Source organism: Colossoma macropomum, unplaced genomic scaffold (assembly GCF_904425465.1).
Source record: "Colossoma macropomum unplaced genomic scaffold, Colossoma_macropomum, whole genome shotgun sequence".
NCBI classification, from domain to species: Eukaryota; Metazoa; Chordata; class Actinopteri; order Characiformes; family Serrasalmidae; genus Colossoma; species Colossoma macropomum.
In genome coordinates this window covers 23248704-23268380 of record NW_023494784.1, presented here as the reverse complement: position 1 = coordinate 23268380, position 19677 = coordinate 23248704, and the positions used below count along the sequence as shown (strand labels likewise).

The window sequence follows — 19677 nt, the reverse complement described above, 5'->3', positions numbered from 1 at the left end:
GACAGAGGAGGAATTCAACTGTATAGCATTTATTTAAAATACAGTAGTATATTACAGTATATAGTACACTAGAGTGTGTGTGGTGTGTTTAAATATTTAAAAAGTATATTGTATGTTTTGTAGTTTTTCAAATAGGCCATATGTCTGCGGGTGTTCCACACAATCATATGGAAAAACATTTCCATGTGAAATCATATGAATAAAATACCCCAGAACTACATATGGAATCTGTATTAGTCAACGGTGTGTTCAGGTGAGCTGGAAGCACAAAATGCTCCCTGTAAGATTCTGGCCTCATAAGAGCTACATATATTATACTTACAGATTTACCACAGAAAAAAGTGTATGGAATGTTGAGAGAATTCAAGAAAAATGGGTAATCACTCTGGCAGTAAGTCATCCCCCAGCTCTTCATCTGCAAACTCGTCTTCCTCTGTGCGCTTCTTCGCTGCAGTCTTTGGTCTCTCCATTTGCGGTCCCAAGGGATCAACATAAGAAGCATCTGAAAAGATAATAACAGAAGAGTCTTTTTGGCCCATTTAACAAAGAGCAGCACTGCTCTGGAGTGAGGTGTTTTTCCACATCACACCTAACCTGTGAAAAACTTGCAGACACATGTTAACAGAACGATGCGATTTTTAAAATGTGACATTGTAAGAAGGAATGTGTCACGCTCGGGTCAGAATCAGCACTGTGACAGGCTCTCACAGCAAACAAAGCTGTGACTACAGCACAACTCGTATACTTTTATGATAAGACACAGAGGATTTACAGACAGCTGGGATATGAAATGACTGAACAGTACAGCACTCATGTAAAATCTAGCGGTGTCACAATACACAAATTTCACAGTAAGATACATATATTGTTCTTGAATCAAAATACATTTTTGATATAGAATTAGAAATGTTTAACATTTAATTTCCACTGTTGCCTCTAAAACAGGGGTGCCCAATCCTGGTCTTGGAGATCTACCATCCTTCACAGTTCAGCTCCAACACACTTGGAGCTCTAATGTTCAGATGCCCCTGAAGGCCTTCACTACCGGGAACAGATGTGTTAGATTAGGATTGAAGGTAAACTCTGCAGGGTGGTAGATCTCCAGGACCTGGATTTTGCACTCCTGCTCTAAAGGATAACAGTGCTTGCTGAAGGGGTAACTAGCACGTGTCATTTTCTTAGAAGATATAAAGAAAAAACAGCAGCTACGGTGGTAGTGAGTTCATTCCAAATTTGTAAAATATTCTGTAAAAAAACAAATGTGTTATACTCACTAATGTTTTCATTTGTTAGCGTTAGTAAGAATGGTGTAGTATGTTAATATTTTGTGTACTAACCTGTCAAGCTCTTACTATTAAGATTAGTACGCAGTATATACACTGTATAGTATTAGTGTGTGGTACATAATTGGGATGCAGCCAAGGTGAATAAAACAGTAACTTACAAGCTAAAGTTGTTCTCAGTGGAAAGTCCACTCAGTATCCGTTTTTCAGGCTCATGTGTGGAGTCACACCTTATTATTCAGTCAAACTAGGTCATATTACCAACTATGAGTTTAATGAAATTGAAATGACTCATAAACGGTTAAAAAAAAAAAGTGTGTTTGGGAACCACACAGGTTTACCACACAAAGTTTATTTGTGGCTTTAGAGACGGGTAGAAAACTAAACCCACCACTCTGTCATGATATGGGGTGTCTTACAGTCATACAGACTCTTCTCTTGACCAAAATACAAATGTACATGCTGAAAAGCTGCTAGCAACGATTGCTAAGCAGTGATTAAAGAGATGAGGAAAATGGGGTGGGTCTAGAAATTGTCTGATTGGCTCAGCCCCTAAAGCTGGCAGGCTAGTCGCGACCCTGCCCTGTTGTACAACACACGGCTTGTGTCACATACTGGATGCTATCCATTATATTAGTGATGAAGAGTAGCATGCAGTATTCAGAACTGATGCAGTATGCAGTATATAGTACGCAGTATGCCATTTCGAATACAGCCAATCACTGAGCACTTTATTAGGAACAACTGCATACCTACTTATGACCGTGGCACTGTTGATGCCAGACAGGCTGGTTTAAGTATTTCTATAAAAAATCATCCAGTGAGTGGTAGTTCTGTGGATGGAAATAGCTTGTTGATGAGAGGTCAACAGAGAATGGCTAGACTGGTTTAATCTGGCAGAAAGGCTACCATAGCTCAGACCATTCAATACGACTGTGGTAAGCAAGTCTTCTTCTATCTTGTGATGCACAACATAGCCTGGTCTAATGAATCTCAGTTTCTGCTAAGGCACATAGATGATTACACTCTCAGAAATAAAGGTACAAAATTGTGAATGGGGCAGTACCCCTCACGTCACTGGGGTGGTACCCTCAAGGGTACATCTCAGTACCTTTGGTCAGGGACCAATATTGTATCATAATCCATTGAAATTATATTTTCACACCCCGTCTCGTCGCCAGGCTTGTTATTTTATTGTTCTGTTTTAAAACATTAGGTTACGAAAAGAAACAAATACATACTTTTTACCTGGAAAAACTTTTTTACGGTACACAGTTGGACCTTAAAACTCCTGTTGTACCTTTCAGGGAACATTTACACTGTTTGTACCTTGATGAATGAAAAATGTACCTGCACAGAACCTTTATTCCAGTGTAGGGTCAGAATTTGGCACCAACAGCATGAATCCTGGGACACAATAGTGTGTCAGCAGTCCAAGCTGGTGGAGTTGGTGTTATGGTGTGGGAAATGTTTTCTTGGCAAGCTTTGAGCCCGTTAATACCAATAAATCACTCCTCGAAAGCCATGGCCTATTTCAGTATTGCTACTGACAATGTGCATCCCTTCATGGCCACAATGTACCCATCTTCTATTGGCTACTTCCAGCATGATAGTAAAGGAATGTTTCCAACATCTTGTGGAAACCATGCCACAAAGAATTACGGCTGTTTTGAGAGCAAAGGGAGGCCCTACTCGTGTAGAGGTGGAGTACAATGTTTGACTTAGTTGATTAGGATTTTATTGCACAAACTGTATATTTAAGATGACTTGAAAGTCTCTTTTCCTTCATTTTCATGCATTCGGTTGATTTATATTTGTGTGTAATTCATCTAAACATGACAACCACTCTTTATCTCTTAGAATTAACCAGGTTGTTTTTGTTACTGTGCGTTTATTTATAAATGACCTCTATTCTGTATTGTGCTGCATTCAGAAAGTAGTCTGGGCCGAACCACACCTTATATGGATGGATATATGTAATTGTGTTGGTTTTAATGAAATCACAAAACCAATAAATTCAGAACATGCTGGATTCAGAACATACCAAATTAATTCAGAACATACTTACCGAGCCTTTTATTAGGAACACTACACTAATATTGGTTAGAGGCTCTAAAAGTGCTGCTGCTCACCTAAATCTCTTTGGGAGCTTGCTTCATATGGTTCATTGGATCCTGGAAGTGACCTCAGCTTCACACTCAGCCGCTCACCCTTGGCACTGGCACCATGACTGCTCTGTCCACTGTCTGAAAAGCACAACCACAGATGATGATGTTAGAAGCATGACCATTTTCAATTTTACATCATTTTAGAATGGGAATATATGAGTCTCAAGAAGTATTCAAGATTTTGTTTATATAACTCCAGCTTCAACTAAATCACAAGAAAATAGTTCGATCTACAATGATAAAAGAATCAAGCAAGTCCAGGAATGCAGCAGCTTCAATTTCTACTGCTGGGCACATGTAGTTATACAACAAAGATATCCCCCTTAATGTATTATGACAAGACTTTGAACAGTGTCCAGGGTGGTTTCTGTGTTTTTATGGAATTCATGAGGCAACATCATAAAGTTTGTCATGCAGCTGTATTTCACCTCTTGGCTACACTATAATGACACTACCAGAACACAGTGGACAGATGTGAGACTAGACCCACCATCTAGTAGCCAGGTAACCATGGAAACCTTCAAAAGTCCCCAAAACAATAAAAACATGGCGAGTAGTAAAATAAAAAATCTTATCTCCCCACTGCACAGTAAACATTCCAAAAATAATCGGACAGCCTCTTTCCCTAAATCAAGTTCTTGTAACCTGTTATGATCAGTATCTTCCAACCAGAATTCTGTAAATCACACTGTTTGAATATTCATAGTCTTTTGAAATGAAAATCTACACTCACTGAGCACTTTATTAAGAACACCTCCTTGTTTCTACACTCACCGTCCATTTTATCAACTCCACTTGCCCTAGATGTACAGTGTCATTGTAGTGCTGAGAATGATCCACCACCCAAGTAATACCTGCTCTGTGGTGGTCTTGTGCGGGTCCTGACCTTTGAAGTACAGGATGTGATGGAGCTAACGAAGTATGCAGAGAAACAGATGGACTACAGCCTGTAATTGTAGAACTACAAAGTGCTCTGTTTGTTAAGGGGAGCTGATAAAATGGACAATTAGTGTTCACATCAAGATATTAACCAATGAATTGAATTTCTGTTGCAGATTTCAGTTATACTGTTACCTTATACAGGACGCAGCTGCACTCAGTTCTGTGCAAACATTACATAAGCGTCGAGGCAAACAAGTGTTTCACACATTTTTTCATTTTGGCAGCAGCTGCAAATCATGTCTGCATCTCATTTTGACATGATTGAGTTTATGGGTACTGTCATATTAAAAGCTAAACTAGGCCATGCCTCTGAGATGATGTTTATGCTTAATTTCACTTCAAGCTTTTCAGAGCACGATTTGACAGGGTGGGTTAAGAAGCTTTAGTTTATTTGTATGCACTGTGCCATGGATTGCTCCTATTCAGTGACTGGGAAGCTCAGTGCACAATGTGCAGCACAGCACATACCTCTAGCCCGCTCCAGTGCAGGGCTGCGGTTCATCTCAGAGTGAGAGACTGCAGGCCAAATGGAGAGTATGTAAACAGGGAGAGGATACATAGAGGATAAGTAGAGAATAGCAATGAGGAAAAAGTCTGCATAGAGATTCTGAGGATGGTAAAGTGCCCTAGGTACTACATGCTCAACCAACTAGGCAGGTTTAACCCCCTGAACCCTAGGCTTATTATTCAGCTATTAATCCTAATTATTATTCTGTAACTACTATGAATTGACAACTACAATAAAACAAATATGTATGTTTTGTAGTTATGAGTGAGAAAGCAAAATGCAGGCCCACATCCAGGCCCATAGGGTTTAAGGGGTTAAGTCATACAAATCCTCTTTTTGTAATTATCCGTCACTGAACCTGCTACACTTGCTGCAAAAACACGTTTAGACTCTAAGTTTTTTTTTTTGCTGCAGATGTATTCATACCGCTGCTTTTCATAGGTGGAGTATTAATGGGGCTTGAGATGCTCCCTGGGAATTTCACAGCCATGTTCAAAGCACAGAGAGATCAATGAAAGATGGGAAAAAAGTGTTTAAAAGACAACAAGATTGGAAGGATATATAGATATTTGTACAAAGTAATGCACAAGTGATGCTTAGGTGCACAATGTGTTCTCTCACTTCATAATCTGAGATGAGAACACTTTAAAGCAGAAAGAATTTAATGTCAGAAGAATAGTCAGCGCTATAACTAACAAAACAATATAAGCATCTACATATAAAAATCTCCAAGTGGTTTCTCCATGTTTATATAGTATGTACTCACTGGAATTAAACATTTTTATATTCTCTTTATTATGTACTCAAGAAAAGCTGTAGATGGAAAATGAGACGTGATCTTAAAAAACAATCAAAACAACTTGTGAAAGCTAGTTTCTGGCTTTGACAGCACCACTCTGTTTTCTACAACTCCTATGATATTCATAACTAAGGTAAAAGCAGGGCTACCAAAAACATTAATGATGTATCTGTTTACACATAAGTCTTTCATTTGCCCCTCTCAGATAATGACCACATGAACAAATGTAATACATTTTGCTCTGTGAGTGTACATGTGTATAACACACACTACTCTACTACCAGGCTGTTTGGGAAAAAACAGACTCTCTGCAATCTTTTGGTACACACTCTACACAATGGCACACACTTGATTACATTCCTGCATGGTCACCAAAGTTACATTAAGGTTATACTACTATTTGTTTGCTGTGGTGCTCCTGGAGGATGAGTATTGGTTTTCTATGCTGGTCATCATAAAATCAAACCAATCACCTTTTCACTTTTCCACTCAGAATAATCCTTCTAAGAAACAGGCTAAGGGTGATGTATAAATTCCCTTCCATGAGCATCATAGCATCTCTACTCTGTTCTATTATGAGAAGTAGAGTCATACCATTTGGCTTCTTTGGGGGTGTCTGGATAGGGCTTGAGCTGCTTCCTAACATACCGGCACAGAGTGCAGGAATGATACAATAACAGAAGATACACTGATACTGTATGTTAAGTATGATGCTAGATATGGCATACAGGGTCTGACATCTGACAGCCTGCTAATACTGAATTACTGGACGTTTATCTAAAACTTTCGCACATCATCACATCTGATGTCCCATGTGGAGTGAAAAATTATAAAATTACTATTTCCCAGTGTCTACAAACCTAATTCCAAAAAAAGTGTGACAACAGGTAAAATAAAAAAAAGAAAGCAATGACTTGTCTTTTACATGTATTTAACTGAAAACACCACAAAGGGGAGAAATTAGTATTTTACCTTTTCAACTTGCAAATGTACTGTAATTCCAAATTTGATGCCTGCAACGCATTCCAAAAAAAAATGGGACTGTGGGAATTGTAAGACTGGGAATGACCAAAAACACCTGTTTTAGAACTTTCCAGAGGTAAAGAGATAAAAAGGTAACATGTGATGCTTACGCTAGCCTGAGGTGCCAGAATGTAACTGCTGCACCATTTAAGGTGGAACAAAAAATACAAAACAAGAAGCTGGCGAAAAATAAACTAACTTAAATTTCATTGAGAGCTGAAAGGCATGAAAAGGGATGAGGAGGTCGCTATATATCTGCTTGAAAGGTGGGTAACCTTTAGGTCAGAACTGGATGGGAAAATGTAGGACTGCAGAATAAGAAAGTGATGGCAGCAAAAGCAGCAATTGTAGCGACAGTTTGCTACATTGCAACATAGCTAACTTTAGTTACATTACTTACGGTGTCATTGTTCACTCCAACATTATACTGTGGTGTTTGTCGGTACAATGTTTGCAACAGGTTTTACAGCCATGAAGATCTAAACAAAAGTGTTGTTTGCACATCCATGAAAGCTTCTGAAGGAGCACTGATGGGAGAAGTGTACTTGTTTTGCTGTTGAGTTCGAATGTCAACAATCATTCTACAGAGTCTCTTACTGTGCGTTTAAATGTGGCATCCAGCCACGGCCTCAATCAGTATCGATGATCCTACTAAAAGGCAGCCTGCGATCGGTATCAGCCCCAAAAACACTGTCATCAGTCCATCTCTGTACAAATAACCCAGTGAAAAACACACCCCTGTTCCAATTTTCTTGTAACATGTCACAGGCATCAAATGTAGAATACATGTATTTATTCAGAAAAACAGAAAAAAGTTTTAAAAAATTAACATTAAATATCTTTTGTCTTTGTACAGTTCTGAATTGAATGAGTCAAAAAGAAAAATGCAAATCATTCCTGTCTGTTTTTATTTACATTTTTACTACTGTCTCAGCTTTTCTAGAATTGGGTTTGTAATAACATATTCTAATTCATTCCTCTGAAAACTCTCTGATTCTTATTAGAGAGAAAGATCAGTAAAAATGATTAGTTTTCATTCCCCTGTCTCCTAACTTGGATACTGAATAAGATGTGCTCTTCTTCAAAGAAAAATACAGGAGAAACGGGAAATACTGGACTGTCGTTTCAGCATTTGAAAGGGAATGAACGGAATGTTTATGTACTAACTTTGATTATGATCTAAGGTGAAACTGCCCCACAGCCATTTTCAGGGAGGGTTCTGGCAGAAGCATATCTCAGATAAAAATAGATTCAGGAGGTGGGGAATGATGAATTAATCATTTTTGAAGACCCTCATCAAGTTCCAAAAGCACTAGATGAAGACTACAGCTACTTCTTTACAACTGATTCTAGAGGACCGCTGTGTCTGTTTTAATTATGAAGTTTTATTTACATGGGCTGTTGTATGTTTTATTTTTGATCTTGACCAATCATGCCATGTAAACAACCACCACAGCTAATGTTGACATTGTCAGCGCTTCAGGAGCTATACTAATGAAGGTGTAATGATCATACCACTGGGTTTGTAAGGTGGAGTGTGTATGGGGTTTGGGCTACCACCTTTTTGATACATTGCCAGGGTCAGCAGATGGGGAAAATCAAAGAGTAAAGTGAGACATGGTTAAACCTGCACATTATCGTTTAGATACTGACAAGTATGGATAAAGTATAGTCCACTCACCACTGCTGGCACTGCCTTCTCTCCGACCTCGAGCACTGCTTTCTCTCCCCGACTTCACCCTCTACAATATGGGCAAGATGCAGGACAAAAAGAATGAGCTGAATGTAACATGAGCCAGACAGAATAATGGAAGCATGATTCTGGACTAATATCACAGAGAGTCAGACGAAAATGTCAGCCTGACATTAATGAACCAACATTTCTTTAACTCATGACTTCTAACACTTGCAGTTAAATCTTCAATGCTTCACGGAAAGCAAGCCGTTAGTAAAACATCTGGTAGCTCACACAATAATTTTTTATTTATGTCTGATGCAAAGTTTCCAAACAAGACGAGCATAAAACAGCGATACAGCAAGACAGAGAAAAAGATTGTTCAGCAGGAAAGGGGCTGATACAGGGAATAATTCCTGTCTCTTCAGTTATTTCAGTTACTGATCCAAGAGCCCCTCTTGATTTAGAAACAGCTGTTTCTTATTGAAATACAGGCTCTTTGTTTCTTGCTTGCTTTCTCCCTCTCTAGCTAGACAAGTCAGTACTGAAGTATTATCCTATCGTAAAATCCAGTGTAATCAAGACAGAATGAATAGACAATTTACCTGCTCTCTGATCTCCTTCATTTTTTCCACTTTCTTCAGTTTGGTGGCATAATCCTGCACCTCCTTTAAGCCCATATCTGTGCATAATCTCACAAGGAATCGAAGACCTAACCAACACAAAAACATGCATGAAATAATGCCATTAAATAACTGATACAAAAGTGAAAAGCAAAGAGAGAGAAATCATCCAAATCGTGAACATTACATTCTACATTTTCCGGGAATTTCCGATGAATGTCCTTATACGTCTCAAGTGCTTTCTGATAATTTCCTAAAAGAGACCATAAATATTACATTATACTATATATGTTGTATTTGTTTACAGTAAAATAGAATTGGAAAATGTACTTTAACAACAATAATAAATCACTGTTAGATAATTAAAAATATAAATTTTCATACCACTCCTCCTGTAGCAGCTAGCTACCATCAGCTGCCATACAACGTGGTTGGGCCTGGAATTCAAATTAACATAAATTTACTTATTCACAAAATAATCATTCACCTCTTTATGTCCACACATGGATCCAACAGTGATGTCAAAATGAGATAACTACTAACTTACTGTATGAGCGTTGCTCTCTCAAAGTACTGAATTGCCTTTTCACAGAACTGCGTATCAATATAATATGCTCCCAACCATTCAATGACCTCAATGTTTGAGGGAAAATATCTAAAAGACTAAGAAGAAACATGACTTCAGTAAATGTTACCAACATGGGGTGGTGCACAATAAATATGTGGAAATGAAATGTAATACATTTAAATGTGCCATATAAATGTGACAAATACATTCACTGTTCACTGATAAGATTATTAAATAGTATTAAGTACAGAGGACGTGCCTCATAATAGTACTGAAAGGCTTGTGACTTATCGCCCTCGTTGTCATACAACTCTCCCAGTTTCGCCAGCACATGAGGATCAGTGGGAGTGACACTGATGAGCTGCATGAGCCATTCGATAGCCTGGTGAGGGTCCTCCAACATCTCATATCTACATGCTGCTTAAGGAGCACATATTACGAAACATAAACCTACTGTCTGTTCATGTTTCTTCATTATTACATGACATCTAATGTGACATAACATGTAATATAACAAATTCACCAGTTACCTCATACTGTGCTCAGTTTATAATAATATTAATTACTGACCTACTGATTTGAGTAACTGTGAGAAAGGATACAGGTTGGCCAGCTGATACATGACTTGAGCACTGTTCCTAAGTATGGCGTGGAGCTTCAGAAAGCAGTCCAGGGCTTCTTCCAGCCGTCCCAGTCTCTTATAGGTCAATCCTAAAGGAACATACCAGGGCACTAATCAACAGGATGCGACCCATAACACAGAGACCAACATACAATGAAAGCAGGTGTCTGAGGAAGAAATTTGTTTTAATTTTTACAAAATTTCGATATTTTCCTATAAGGTCTAAAAAAACCTATAAGGCATAAATAATTATATGGTCAGGTCCTCTGATCACTAATGGCTGACCTAAGTTATAGAGAGCCTCTGTGCAGGAAGAGTCATTCCGCAAAGCTTCTTTATAGAACTCAGCTGCTTTCTCATAGTCCTCCTTCACAAATACTGTGTTGCCTTTGTTAATAAGTGCAGCAGGGTTGTAGCGGTCAGCATTCATGGCCAGATCTGCATAGCGGTCAGCTTGATCATAGTCTTTCTCCTGAAAAAAAAAAACAATAGCAACAAACTACATGTTTAGTTGTGAAAATAATTTAACACATCCTCTACAGAACTCAGATAAACTCATATCATCCTGAAAAAATAAAACATAAAACAAATAATGCATCATAACTTTTATTCTTTCTTTTATTCCTGTAGATGTGTACTTATTTTTACTCAGAAAATCAACAAATCATGTAATTTGAAGGGCTGCCCAAACTTTTGCATATGACTGTATATGTGTATAATCTAATCAATGTCCAAGTCAAATGCACAAGAAGCAATTCAATATTTTCATGTACTAATTACATCTGCTTATATGTGTATGCAAATATAATTTAAAATCAGTCAAGTTACGTTTAAGCTTTCAAGATACAGAGTGCAATGTGAGATTGGGTTTTATGATTTTTCGCCTTAAAAGTGAATCCCAGATTTTTCAAACTTTTTGCATAATTCAATTGTTTACATGTAAACAAAATCATTCAGAGTGATTTGATGTTAAATGGTGCATTGTAAAGAAACTAATTTAAAATTCTTTATAATAGTGGTAATGGGAACCAGGGGTTGTCAAGAATGCAAATATAGCCATGCTATTTGCTATTGCTATCCAAAACAATCACTGAACACACGGATGAATTTTGAGTTATTACACATATACACAGATAATGGTAAAATAGCAGTAAATATGGGAAAAAAATATTTGGGTACTATTTTGCTTTACAATGTCCTGCGTATACCTTTCTGCCATAAAATGCTTTTAAAAAATATTTTTAAGGACAAAAGCTAATCTCAAAACTATCATAAAACAGGCAACAGTATTCATACCCATTTCATGTCATGTCTTTTTGTGAAGTAGCTTTTAGAAAAATTAAACTCTTTGGACATCTGTTTCCTACCAACACCACCATAAACAATACTGACTCAGATAAGGATTTCTAAATAAGGATTTAACTGGCTGAAATTTTGAAATTTCACCCTGCATGGCACTCATACTCACCAAAAAGTAGAGGAAGGAAAGGTTAGTAGCAGCAGCGCTCTTCACCCGGCTGTCTTTCTTCTCAAAAGTCTTTAGCGTCTCCACAGCCTACAGCAGACATTTGGTGCATTTCTTAAGGCTGCTCAGTCTGAAGCCTTTATGTGCTATCTATTCAACCCTGTAAGCACTGTGCTTACATATTTCAAGAATCTTAAGGGGAAAAGTTTTAAAAATACATTTCAAAGACCATGATACTACGATACTGGGCAAAACTAAAGTGTAGTGAGAGAATTTCTGAAACAAATGTTGCACTTGGGACACCATGACAGTACATCTTCACCTTCTATTTGTCTTGATAAGGCCTGTCCAGCACATTTTCATGTTTTTCCCTGTTGTAACACATTCACTTCAACTCAGGAAGGCTTTGTTAATTAGCTGATTAGTTTGATGTGTTTCTGTTACAGCAGTGGGTTAAAAAAACAGCAATTTATGCAGAGCAGAAAGACTCCAGGACTAAGGTTGAGAACTGCTGCCTTAAAAGACAGTAACAGTGAAAGAGACACAATAATCAACATAAAGATCACTCATTCAAAGGTATAAGCTGTGACAGGACACACATACCTCAGCCTCACGAGGCAAGCAGATGGAAATGTGGACAAAGAACATGGAACATGAATTTGTGAAACATTAAGGTGACAGACAAAAGGGGAATATGAAAATACAAAACCAAGGGCAAAACAAAACATTCACATGCTTTGTAGGTAAGCACACAAAATATGTCAAAAGCAATATGCCAGAAGTGCATTAGGATTTGCCTCACCTGGTTGAACTCCTTCTGTCTCAGATAGGTGATTGCTTTGTTGATCTCTAGATCATTCGCCAGCTCCACATACTGTGAACTTTTAACCATATCTACACACCTGCAACAGTGGCACTACTTTCAGGATTCACTACCAAATGAATTGTGTTTTGTTCATTTGGCAGTAACTGTCTCTTTGCATTTCACATTTATTTAATTCCTTGTGAATTAATACAAGCTTAAAATGTTATATTTGGCAATACATCTCTGTATTCTATGTGCAATGGAAACCCACCAGTCAAATCCAGCTGCAAAAGTGGACTCAATGGCTGGGGCAATAAGCTTTGCTGAGGTCATGATGTACTTCTCAGCTAATGCTTTCCTACAGTAAAGAGAGAAACATGTTACATTTGGGAGGTTGGGGGGAGTGATATTTTCATTACAAAAAATGACCCCTGTTTAACTGGATTTAGTGCGGTGCAGTATATGAAGAGTTTTTCTTTTTTTTATGCATTTATTTTCATTTTAAAATTAGTAACAGGAGGATTACATCGTACAGGAGGAGGAAAAAAAAAAATCTTACAATCCAGGGTGTAAGCTTTTAAACATACAATTACATACAACAACAGGTATCTCACAAGTTGAACCAGGTTAGTCTTGGTCCTTTGTCTGTTCCAACTTATCAATTTTCAGAAAAATGCTTAACATGTACGTGAAAATGTCTTAAAGTACTGTAATGTTATGTTATTGTCATATCACCCACCTATTGTCACACTGCAATAATCACACTTAAGATCATATGAAGTGTTCATTTGCAAATGAGATATCTCCATTTTAATGAATTTTCATAAATCATGTTTTTTTATTATGCATTCCAGTTTATATCAATCAAACTGCAGTTGGGTTGTTCTGACTAAGTAAAAATAACTCAATAAAACAGAGGTGACTTACAAAATTAAACTTTATTGAAAAATCTTTTTTTTATTTAAATTTGTTTTTTTTTGGCAAAAGCAGATAACTCCAATGGTCATTTCATGTTTCTGAGTTAGACAAAGCCATGTAATAGATACAAGTTCCTTTTAAGTGCAATATTTAAAATTCTTTAACATAAAACAAGTAGGTAAAATTCTAAAAATTGTAACAAAAACACACCATTAATGAGCAATATTAAACATTTATAAGATCAGACCTCAGAAAATACTAAGGCTGAATCTCAAATGGCTCACTGCTCTCTATATAGTGCACTATGTAAGCTATAAAAGTTTGGCTTTTACACCCAAATATTGCACTTTATGACCAGTATAAATTGTGCACACATAGCTGAATCCAAAGTGCTTCTTTGTTAGACTGTGCACTTGAAATGCCTTGACAGTGGACAAGAACGTTTTTGTGACAAAACAAAAGGAATAACTCATAACAGGCAGCTTATTTTTTTAAAGGATAGCGTTTATCATTTTTTGCAAATGAACTCTTCATATATTCTGCAGTTTTATCTTAAATGATACCTTTCTCGCTCCATTTGGTGCAGCTGATCATTCTTGATGGCTTCTATCAATAAGTTTGCATGAGGGTCATCCTGTACAAATGTTTAATCAGTCTGTTAGCCACAAATTTGTGAGATCTTGGTGAAAATTCTCTTCTTTCAAGTACAAGGCTGAGCTATATATTCCCTTTAAACTCACATTTGGAGAGATATACTTGTCTTCCTCATCAATTCCAAGAGGTACACAAATCAGTTTCTGGAAAGATTTCTTCATCCTCTCACGATCTCCAATGGCACAGTAGCAGAGGATTAGGTTGAAGCCTGTCTTTATGTTGGGGCTCTCACTCATAATATGATCAAAGGAGGTAATGGCATCTGAGTACTGGCCCATTCGTATAAAAGAAACACCGATGTTCTGCATGATCTTGATCCTAACACAAGACAACGACTATCAACAAACCAGAATTTTGAAAAATGTGCTATTTATTCACTTGGTATTACGAAATATAGATGCCACAGCAGGAAGTAAATTAAACTTACCTCATCTCTGTGTGTGCATTGGAGATTTGGTCTAAAGCCATACGGTAAAATTTAATTGCCTTTGGATAGTTTTTCTGTTTAAAGTAGATGTTACCCATGTTGACTTTCAACCGTCCTACATTTTAAAAAGAGCATAAAAACAAAAACTATTATTTCTGAACAAATATACTCCACATCACCTGTGGACAAGAGGAGTACAGTATATTCCAAAATACAGTAAATCAAGCTTTCTACATAAACCACCAGTATTTTAACTGGGGGCTTCAGCAGTTGACTGCTACACTGTGTGGCCCAAAGTTCGAAGACATCTGCTCATCCAATGTGTCTTCTTAAATCAAGGTTATTAATACAGACTTTAATCCCCATTTACTGCAGCAACAGCCTTTTCTCTTCTAGGGACTTGATTCTTTGCTGTGAGGATCCAATTCTTTTCAATTAAGAGTGCTCACATATCAACCACCATAAAATCTATAATGTCTGTGACATAACAGTACCTGCATTATTGAACATCTTGTTCTTCACAATGACCTGGTAAGTGTTCAAGGCCTCTGTGTTCATGTCATTATTGGCATACTGGTTTGCCAGATTAAACAGCACCTGAAAAACAAAAAATGTATCACTCAATAAATAATCAACAAATAAATAAAAATATTGACTTTGACAGGCTCTGTGGTTATTTGATAAAAATGGACTCACTGAATAGGTCAGATCCAAAGTGATATGGTCTGCAGTACCAGTTTGTTCTCTTTGTCTCACCAATGCCCGCTCTTTTCTACCTGCTTCTTTGGCCTTTTCTAGAGCCTGAGTGAGTAAACCAACATGAAGACACCAAAAACCAAAAACAGAAGGTGAGACCAATGTACATAATCACAAGCTTAAGTTAAATTCCACCTTCACAGTACACAGGACCAAAGTAGGATTCTCTTTAACAGCTAATCAATTTGAATTAATAATTCAATGCTTGCACTTCTTTACATTTACAGAGATCACAGGGCATAAGAGCATTTGACTCACCAGTTGCAGATCCCCATTTCCTTGGGCTAAGCAACTTTCTTCTATCAAATCATTCACCTTCTTTTCCAGAATCTTAATCTTCTCCTCTGGACTGAAACACAAATTAAAAAAAAACAAAAAAAAACAAAAAACAACAACAACAAAAAAAAACACAATACTTGTGGTTGAAAAAATGAGTCGGTAAAGTCAACGAATTTTGGACTGTACGTGTGATGTATAAAATTCACGTGTTATTAGGAACATACGTGTCTTCATTTTTTGCTTCTAATGGAGGAGCTGGTCCTCTTGATTGACCAAGTGGATCAAATGTTGAACCTGACAAAAAAGTTACATGAGAAATGTACATATCTTTGAATAGTAATCAATAAATGAACTACTGTTACACCACAACATGACTACAATGACAAGGGACAATTTGTCTTTATAATGGCTGAGAAACAAGTTACATAAAAGCTGTAAGCTGTCCCCAGATCAGCATTTTTGTTCTAAGAAGTTTAATAAATATGGGCCAAGGAATGGACGTATGTCTCATGCACACTTACCTCTGGTCAAAGAGGAGGAATATCCTGCTGCCCGCACTGCAGTCATAGGACGAGCAGCCCCATCCTTTCAAAAATACAAAAGAAACAAACACAAACCACACATAGACAGATAAATTCACATTATTACTTTGTCATATTGTCACGGTCATATCAAAAGCTTAGTTTGTGATGGCATTTGAAGACACCAGCTGTCCTTTACATGAATATTTAATGAGGAATGGACCAATTAGATGCAACATTTTGTTACTACAGCAAATATGCAGACAGATGACAAATTAAAAGGAACAAAAAAAGTGAGTGGACAAACATAAGCGCAGATGCTTACAGACAAGTGTACCACACGATACTACTAAGCAATTAACATCCTACCATGATCTGTGGCATGCCTAAAAATGCTAAGTAGACTCTGACCTTGATGTTGGACAAAGATGGCAGGAGGAAAAGGTCTCAGTGACTTTAATTGGCTTATTATTAGGGCATGGATGGCAGAAGCTTTTATCACTGCTCAAATGGCTAAAGTTTCACTAGGAACAGTAACTAAAGTGAAATTTGCATTTAGATTTATGGAAAAGACATCAGTAAATAGGGTTGGGCATCAGTAAACTGGTAGTTGAAAGCATACATTCAATAACCATGATGCTCAGGCATTAGTGCGATATGTAAGAAAAAACAAGTGCAACTGCTTCTCATGTGACTGAGAATGTCAGTGCTGGACGTAATCAGAATGCGTCAGCAAGAACATTCTGTCCACAACTACATAGAGAGGGATATTATAGTAGGGCTGCAGAGCATAAACCCCTCATTATCAAGATGTAACATACTGTTTATTTACACAACTGTACAAATGTTCATTGTGTAGTACACTGTATATACTATTTTTGTAGTATATTTTCTAGTATATATCTGCTCAGACCTGCCTATGTACAGACATTCATATCGGCATACGTACAGATATCCACATGTCTTTAGCTCCTTTCTCATGGTCCTTCTTTATTATTTATTCTATTTTATTGTATTTTCCTCTTAGTTAAATACTTGTTATAGGTCTGTTTAGTATGCTACATGTGATACATGTGTACGCTCACCAAGACAAATTCTTTGTATGTGCGACACACTTGCCAAAATAAAGCAATTCTGATTCTAACATGTGAGTTCAGTTGTGCAAAAAACATTGATGTACATAGGTGTACATCTCTGTAAACACTGATGTACAGAGATGAGGAAAAAGAGGTATGGCCAGATGAGTCATTCTTTACCATTCTCTACAAGTAAGTGAGTGCATGTTTGCCATTCACCAAGAGAACAGTATGCTGAATGCTTGACCCCTACACTGAGGTGGTCCAGTGACTCTGTTATGCTGTGGGGGGGGGTTTGCTAGCATGGTTTGGGTCTATTTCCCTTAGAACAAAGGGTCACCGCAAAGCAATACAATGTTATTCTAACTAATCGCCTTAATCTTATGATGAAACACTTCTATCCTGATGGGAATGGTATCTTCCAGGATGGCAATGCCCCCATTCACAGGGCACAAGCGGTCACTGAATAGGTGAATGGGTACAAAATTATGTAAATCATATGTTATTACCTTCACAGTCAACACATTTCAACTTAACTGAACACCTATAGGAAACTGAGCAAATATATTTTGGAAAGATGGTGTTCCAAACCTCCAGTACAGTTCCAGACTTTTAAAATCTATGCCAAGGCACACTGAAGCTGTTCTGGCAGTTACTGATCTTACTAGGATACTCATGTTTTTTCCTTTAATTGGTCACTCATCTGTTTATTTCCCAATGTGTGGTCATTAAAGGGAAAAACATCATTACAATTCATTACTTACCTTTTTAATCATTTTAAGACAAAAGGGAAAAACATCTTACCTGTACTGCTCCAGTTGTAGGTCTTCCCATTGAAGAGCCCATGGGCATCCGTGACTAAAGGACAAAAAATAATTCACTGAGACATCCTATGAGCTGCTATGACCTAGTATTACATAGGCAGTTATTCATATTCATTTAGCAAATTAAATTATGCTTCTTCCCCATTTTGTCTGCTATTCAGTACGTATACAGTCTAGAACATAACAGCATTTGCAAACCTTTGGGAGTCTGCTACCAACCTTGCCCTGACTGCTCTCTCTCAGAGTTTTTGAAACAGCAAAAAGCTACAACACTCCACTCTCTTTTTTCTCTCTGTCTGCAATAGATCCACCTGTCACCATTTTGTGTTTAAAATGAAGCGGTTAATATGGGTTCAAATGCACTACATACACCAAAAGAGGTTCCTATGGGTCTTCCACCAACGGCAGTGCCAGGAAACCTTGCAGTCATCTACGAAGAAAAAGAGAGCAGTTATGTTCAACATTTTTAAAAAGAATCTGAAACTAATTTTTCCAGTAAACTGTGTACTATCTATTTGTTCTGTTGCTTAATGTGCTGCATCTTACTGGAGGTCGTCTGCCATGACTGGTCCTGACGGCTTGCTGAAAGCCAACATCATTGTCCAGCTCCTGCACACGAAGAGAGTGATGAATGGTAATGTTAAGAGGTTCACATTTTCAGGGTGTTCCTGCTGACAGTGTAGGTCACACGTACCTCTGAGTCAAATGTTGGATTGTAGTCATTGTAACCCGAGTACAAGTCATCTTCGTCTTCTGCGGCAAGATGAACGTTTTCCATCCTTTACCTTTTCAAAAGAACATACAACCAAAACGATATGATCCGAGTCCAAAACATGCATGATATTCAACAGGTGCTAAAACACTTCTTACAGGATACGGTTCGGTGATTCTTACGCTGTAGTTAGCTCAAAGTACCTTTTTGTAACTTACAAGTATTAAGTATTGAAAAGTAAAGTACATATGGTCAGTAGCCATTGGTTAGCAAGTCACGAAGCTGAAGTCAGGTTCTTATTAGCTAGTCAACTTGTTGTTCGACTTTTCCAGTTCCACCTTAAATGGTGCAGCACTTAAATACTGACGAGAACGCAACTCCTGCACCATTTAAGGTGGAACGGGAAAATGCGAACAAGAAGCTGGCGAATAAGAATCTGACCTCGGTCTCGGAGTCTATGCATTGTCAAATTAGCTATGAAGTAAACAAGGTTACCAGCGTTAGATATTATGTACGTTATCTAGTTATATGTGAATAGCCTGGCTAGTCTAGTCTAGTTTAGCTTGCTAATAACAAACATTAACTAGCTTTTTACCCACCACAGCTACATTAAACATTGCATAAAACAACTAGATTGCAAGCTGAACTGCAGCATTGACTGTTGACACTACGGTAGTTTTTTGGTAATGGGAGAAATCGCTTTACCAAGAGCTTTATCGGTTCTTATAGTTCGCAAAACGAACGTACCTTGCAACCGTAAACCGATGCTAGGCTAACACAGTAAAGCTGCGTCGCCAACACGGCCGTTGCTAGGATACAGAATGTGTGGAGCTTCGGCCCTCTGTTTATTCCGCTACGTTAGCGTTACCCCCAACTTTTAAAGTCTTCCGTTCATGCAGACATTTTAAACTGCACTTACAAATATTACCGCGCCAAACAATGACCCGAAAAACGGGTTCTATTTTTTCGGACGCTAACAGTAAGCCTAAGCGCCTCTTCCTAAACTAAGCTAGTTTGATATGTGTAGGC

The 19677-nt window shown here is 37.7% G+C and overlaps 1 protein-coding gene across 1 annotated transcript; it reads right to left on the bottom strand.

The window, feature by feature from the left end:
- Nucleotides 1–13: 13 nt before the first annotated feature.
- ift88 (intraflagellar transport 88 homolog) lies at nt 14–19649 on the bottom strand. The gene is made up of 26 exons (XM_036557869.1): nt 19396–19649; nt 18631–18721; nt 18483–18545; nt 18307–18366; nt 17917–17970; nt 16037–16100; nt 15740–15809; nt 15495–15585; nt 15177–15281; nt 14975–15077; nt 14481–14595; nt 14140–14371; nt 13963–14033; nt 12753–12839; nt 12479–12578; nt 11680–11766; nt 10497–10683; nt 10192–10300; nt 9849–9999; nt 9569–9684; nt 9406–9458; nt 9209–9274; nt 9004–9110; nt 8405–8465; nt 3416–3529; nt 14–502 (listed from the first exon to the last, which is right to left on the bottom strand). Exons 2-26 carry the CDS (start codon nt 18712–18714, stop codon nt 381–383), a joined length of 2472 nt encoding a protein of 823 aa, XP_036413762.1. The 5' UTR covers nt 18715–18721; nt 19396–19649; the 3' UTR covers nt 14–380.
- Between the last annotated feature and the right edge of the window lie 28 nt (nt 19650–19677).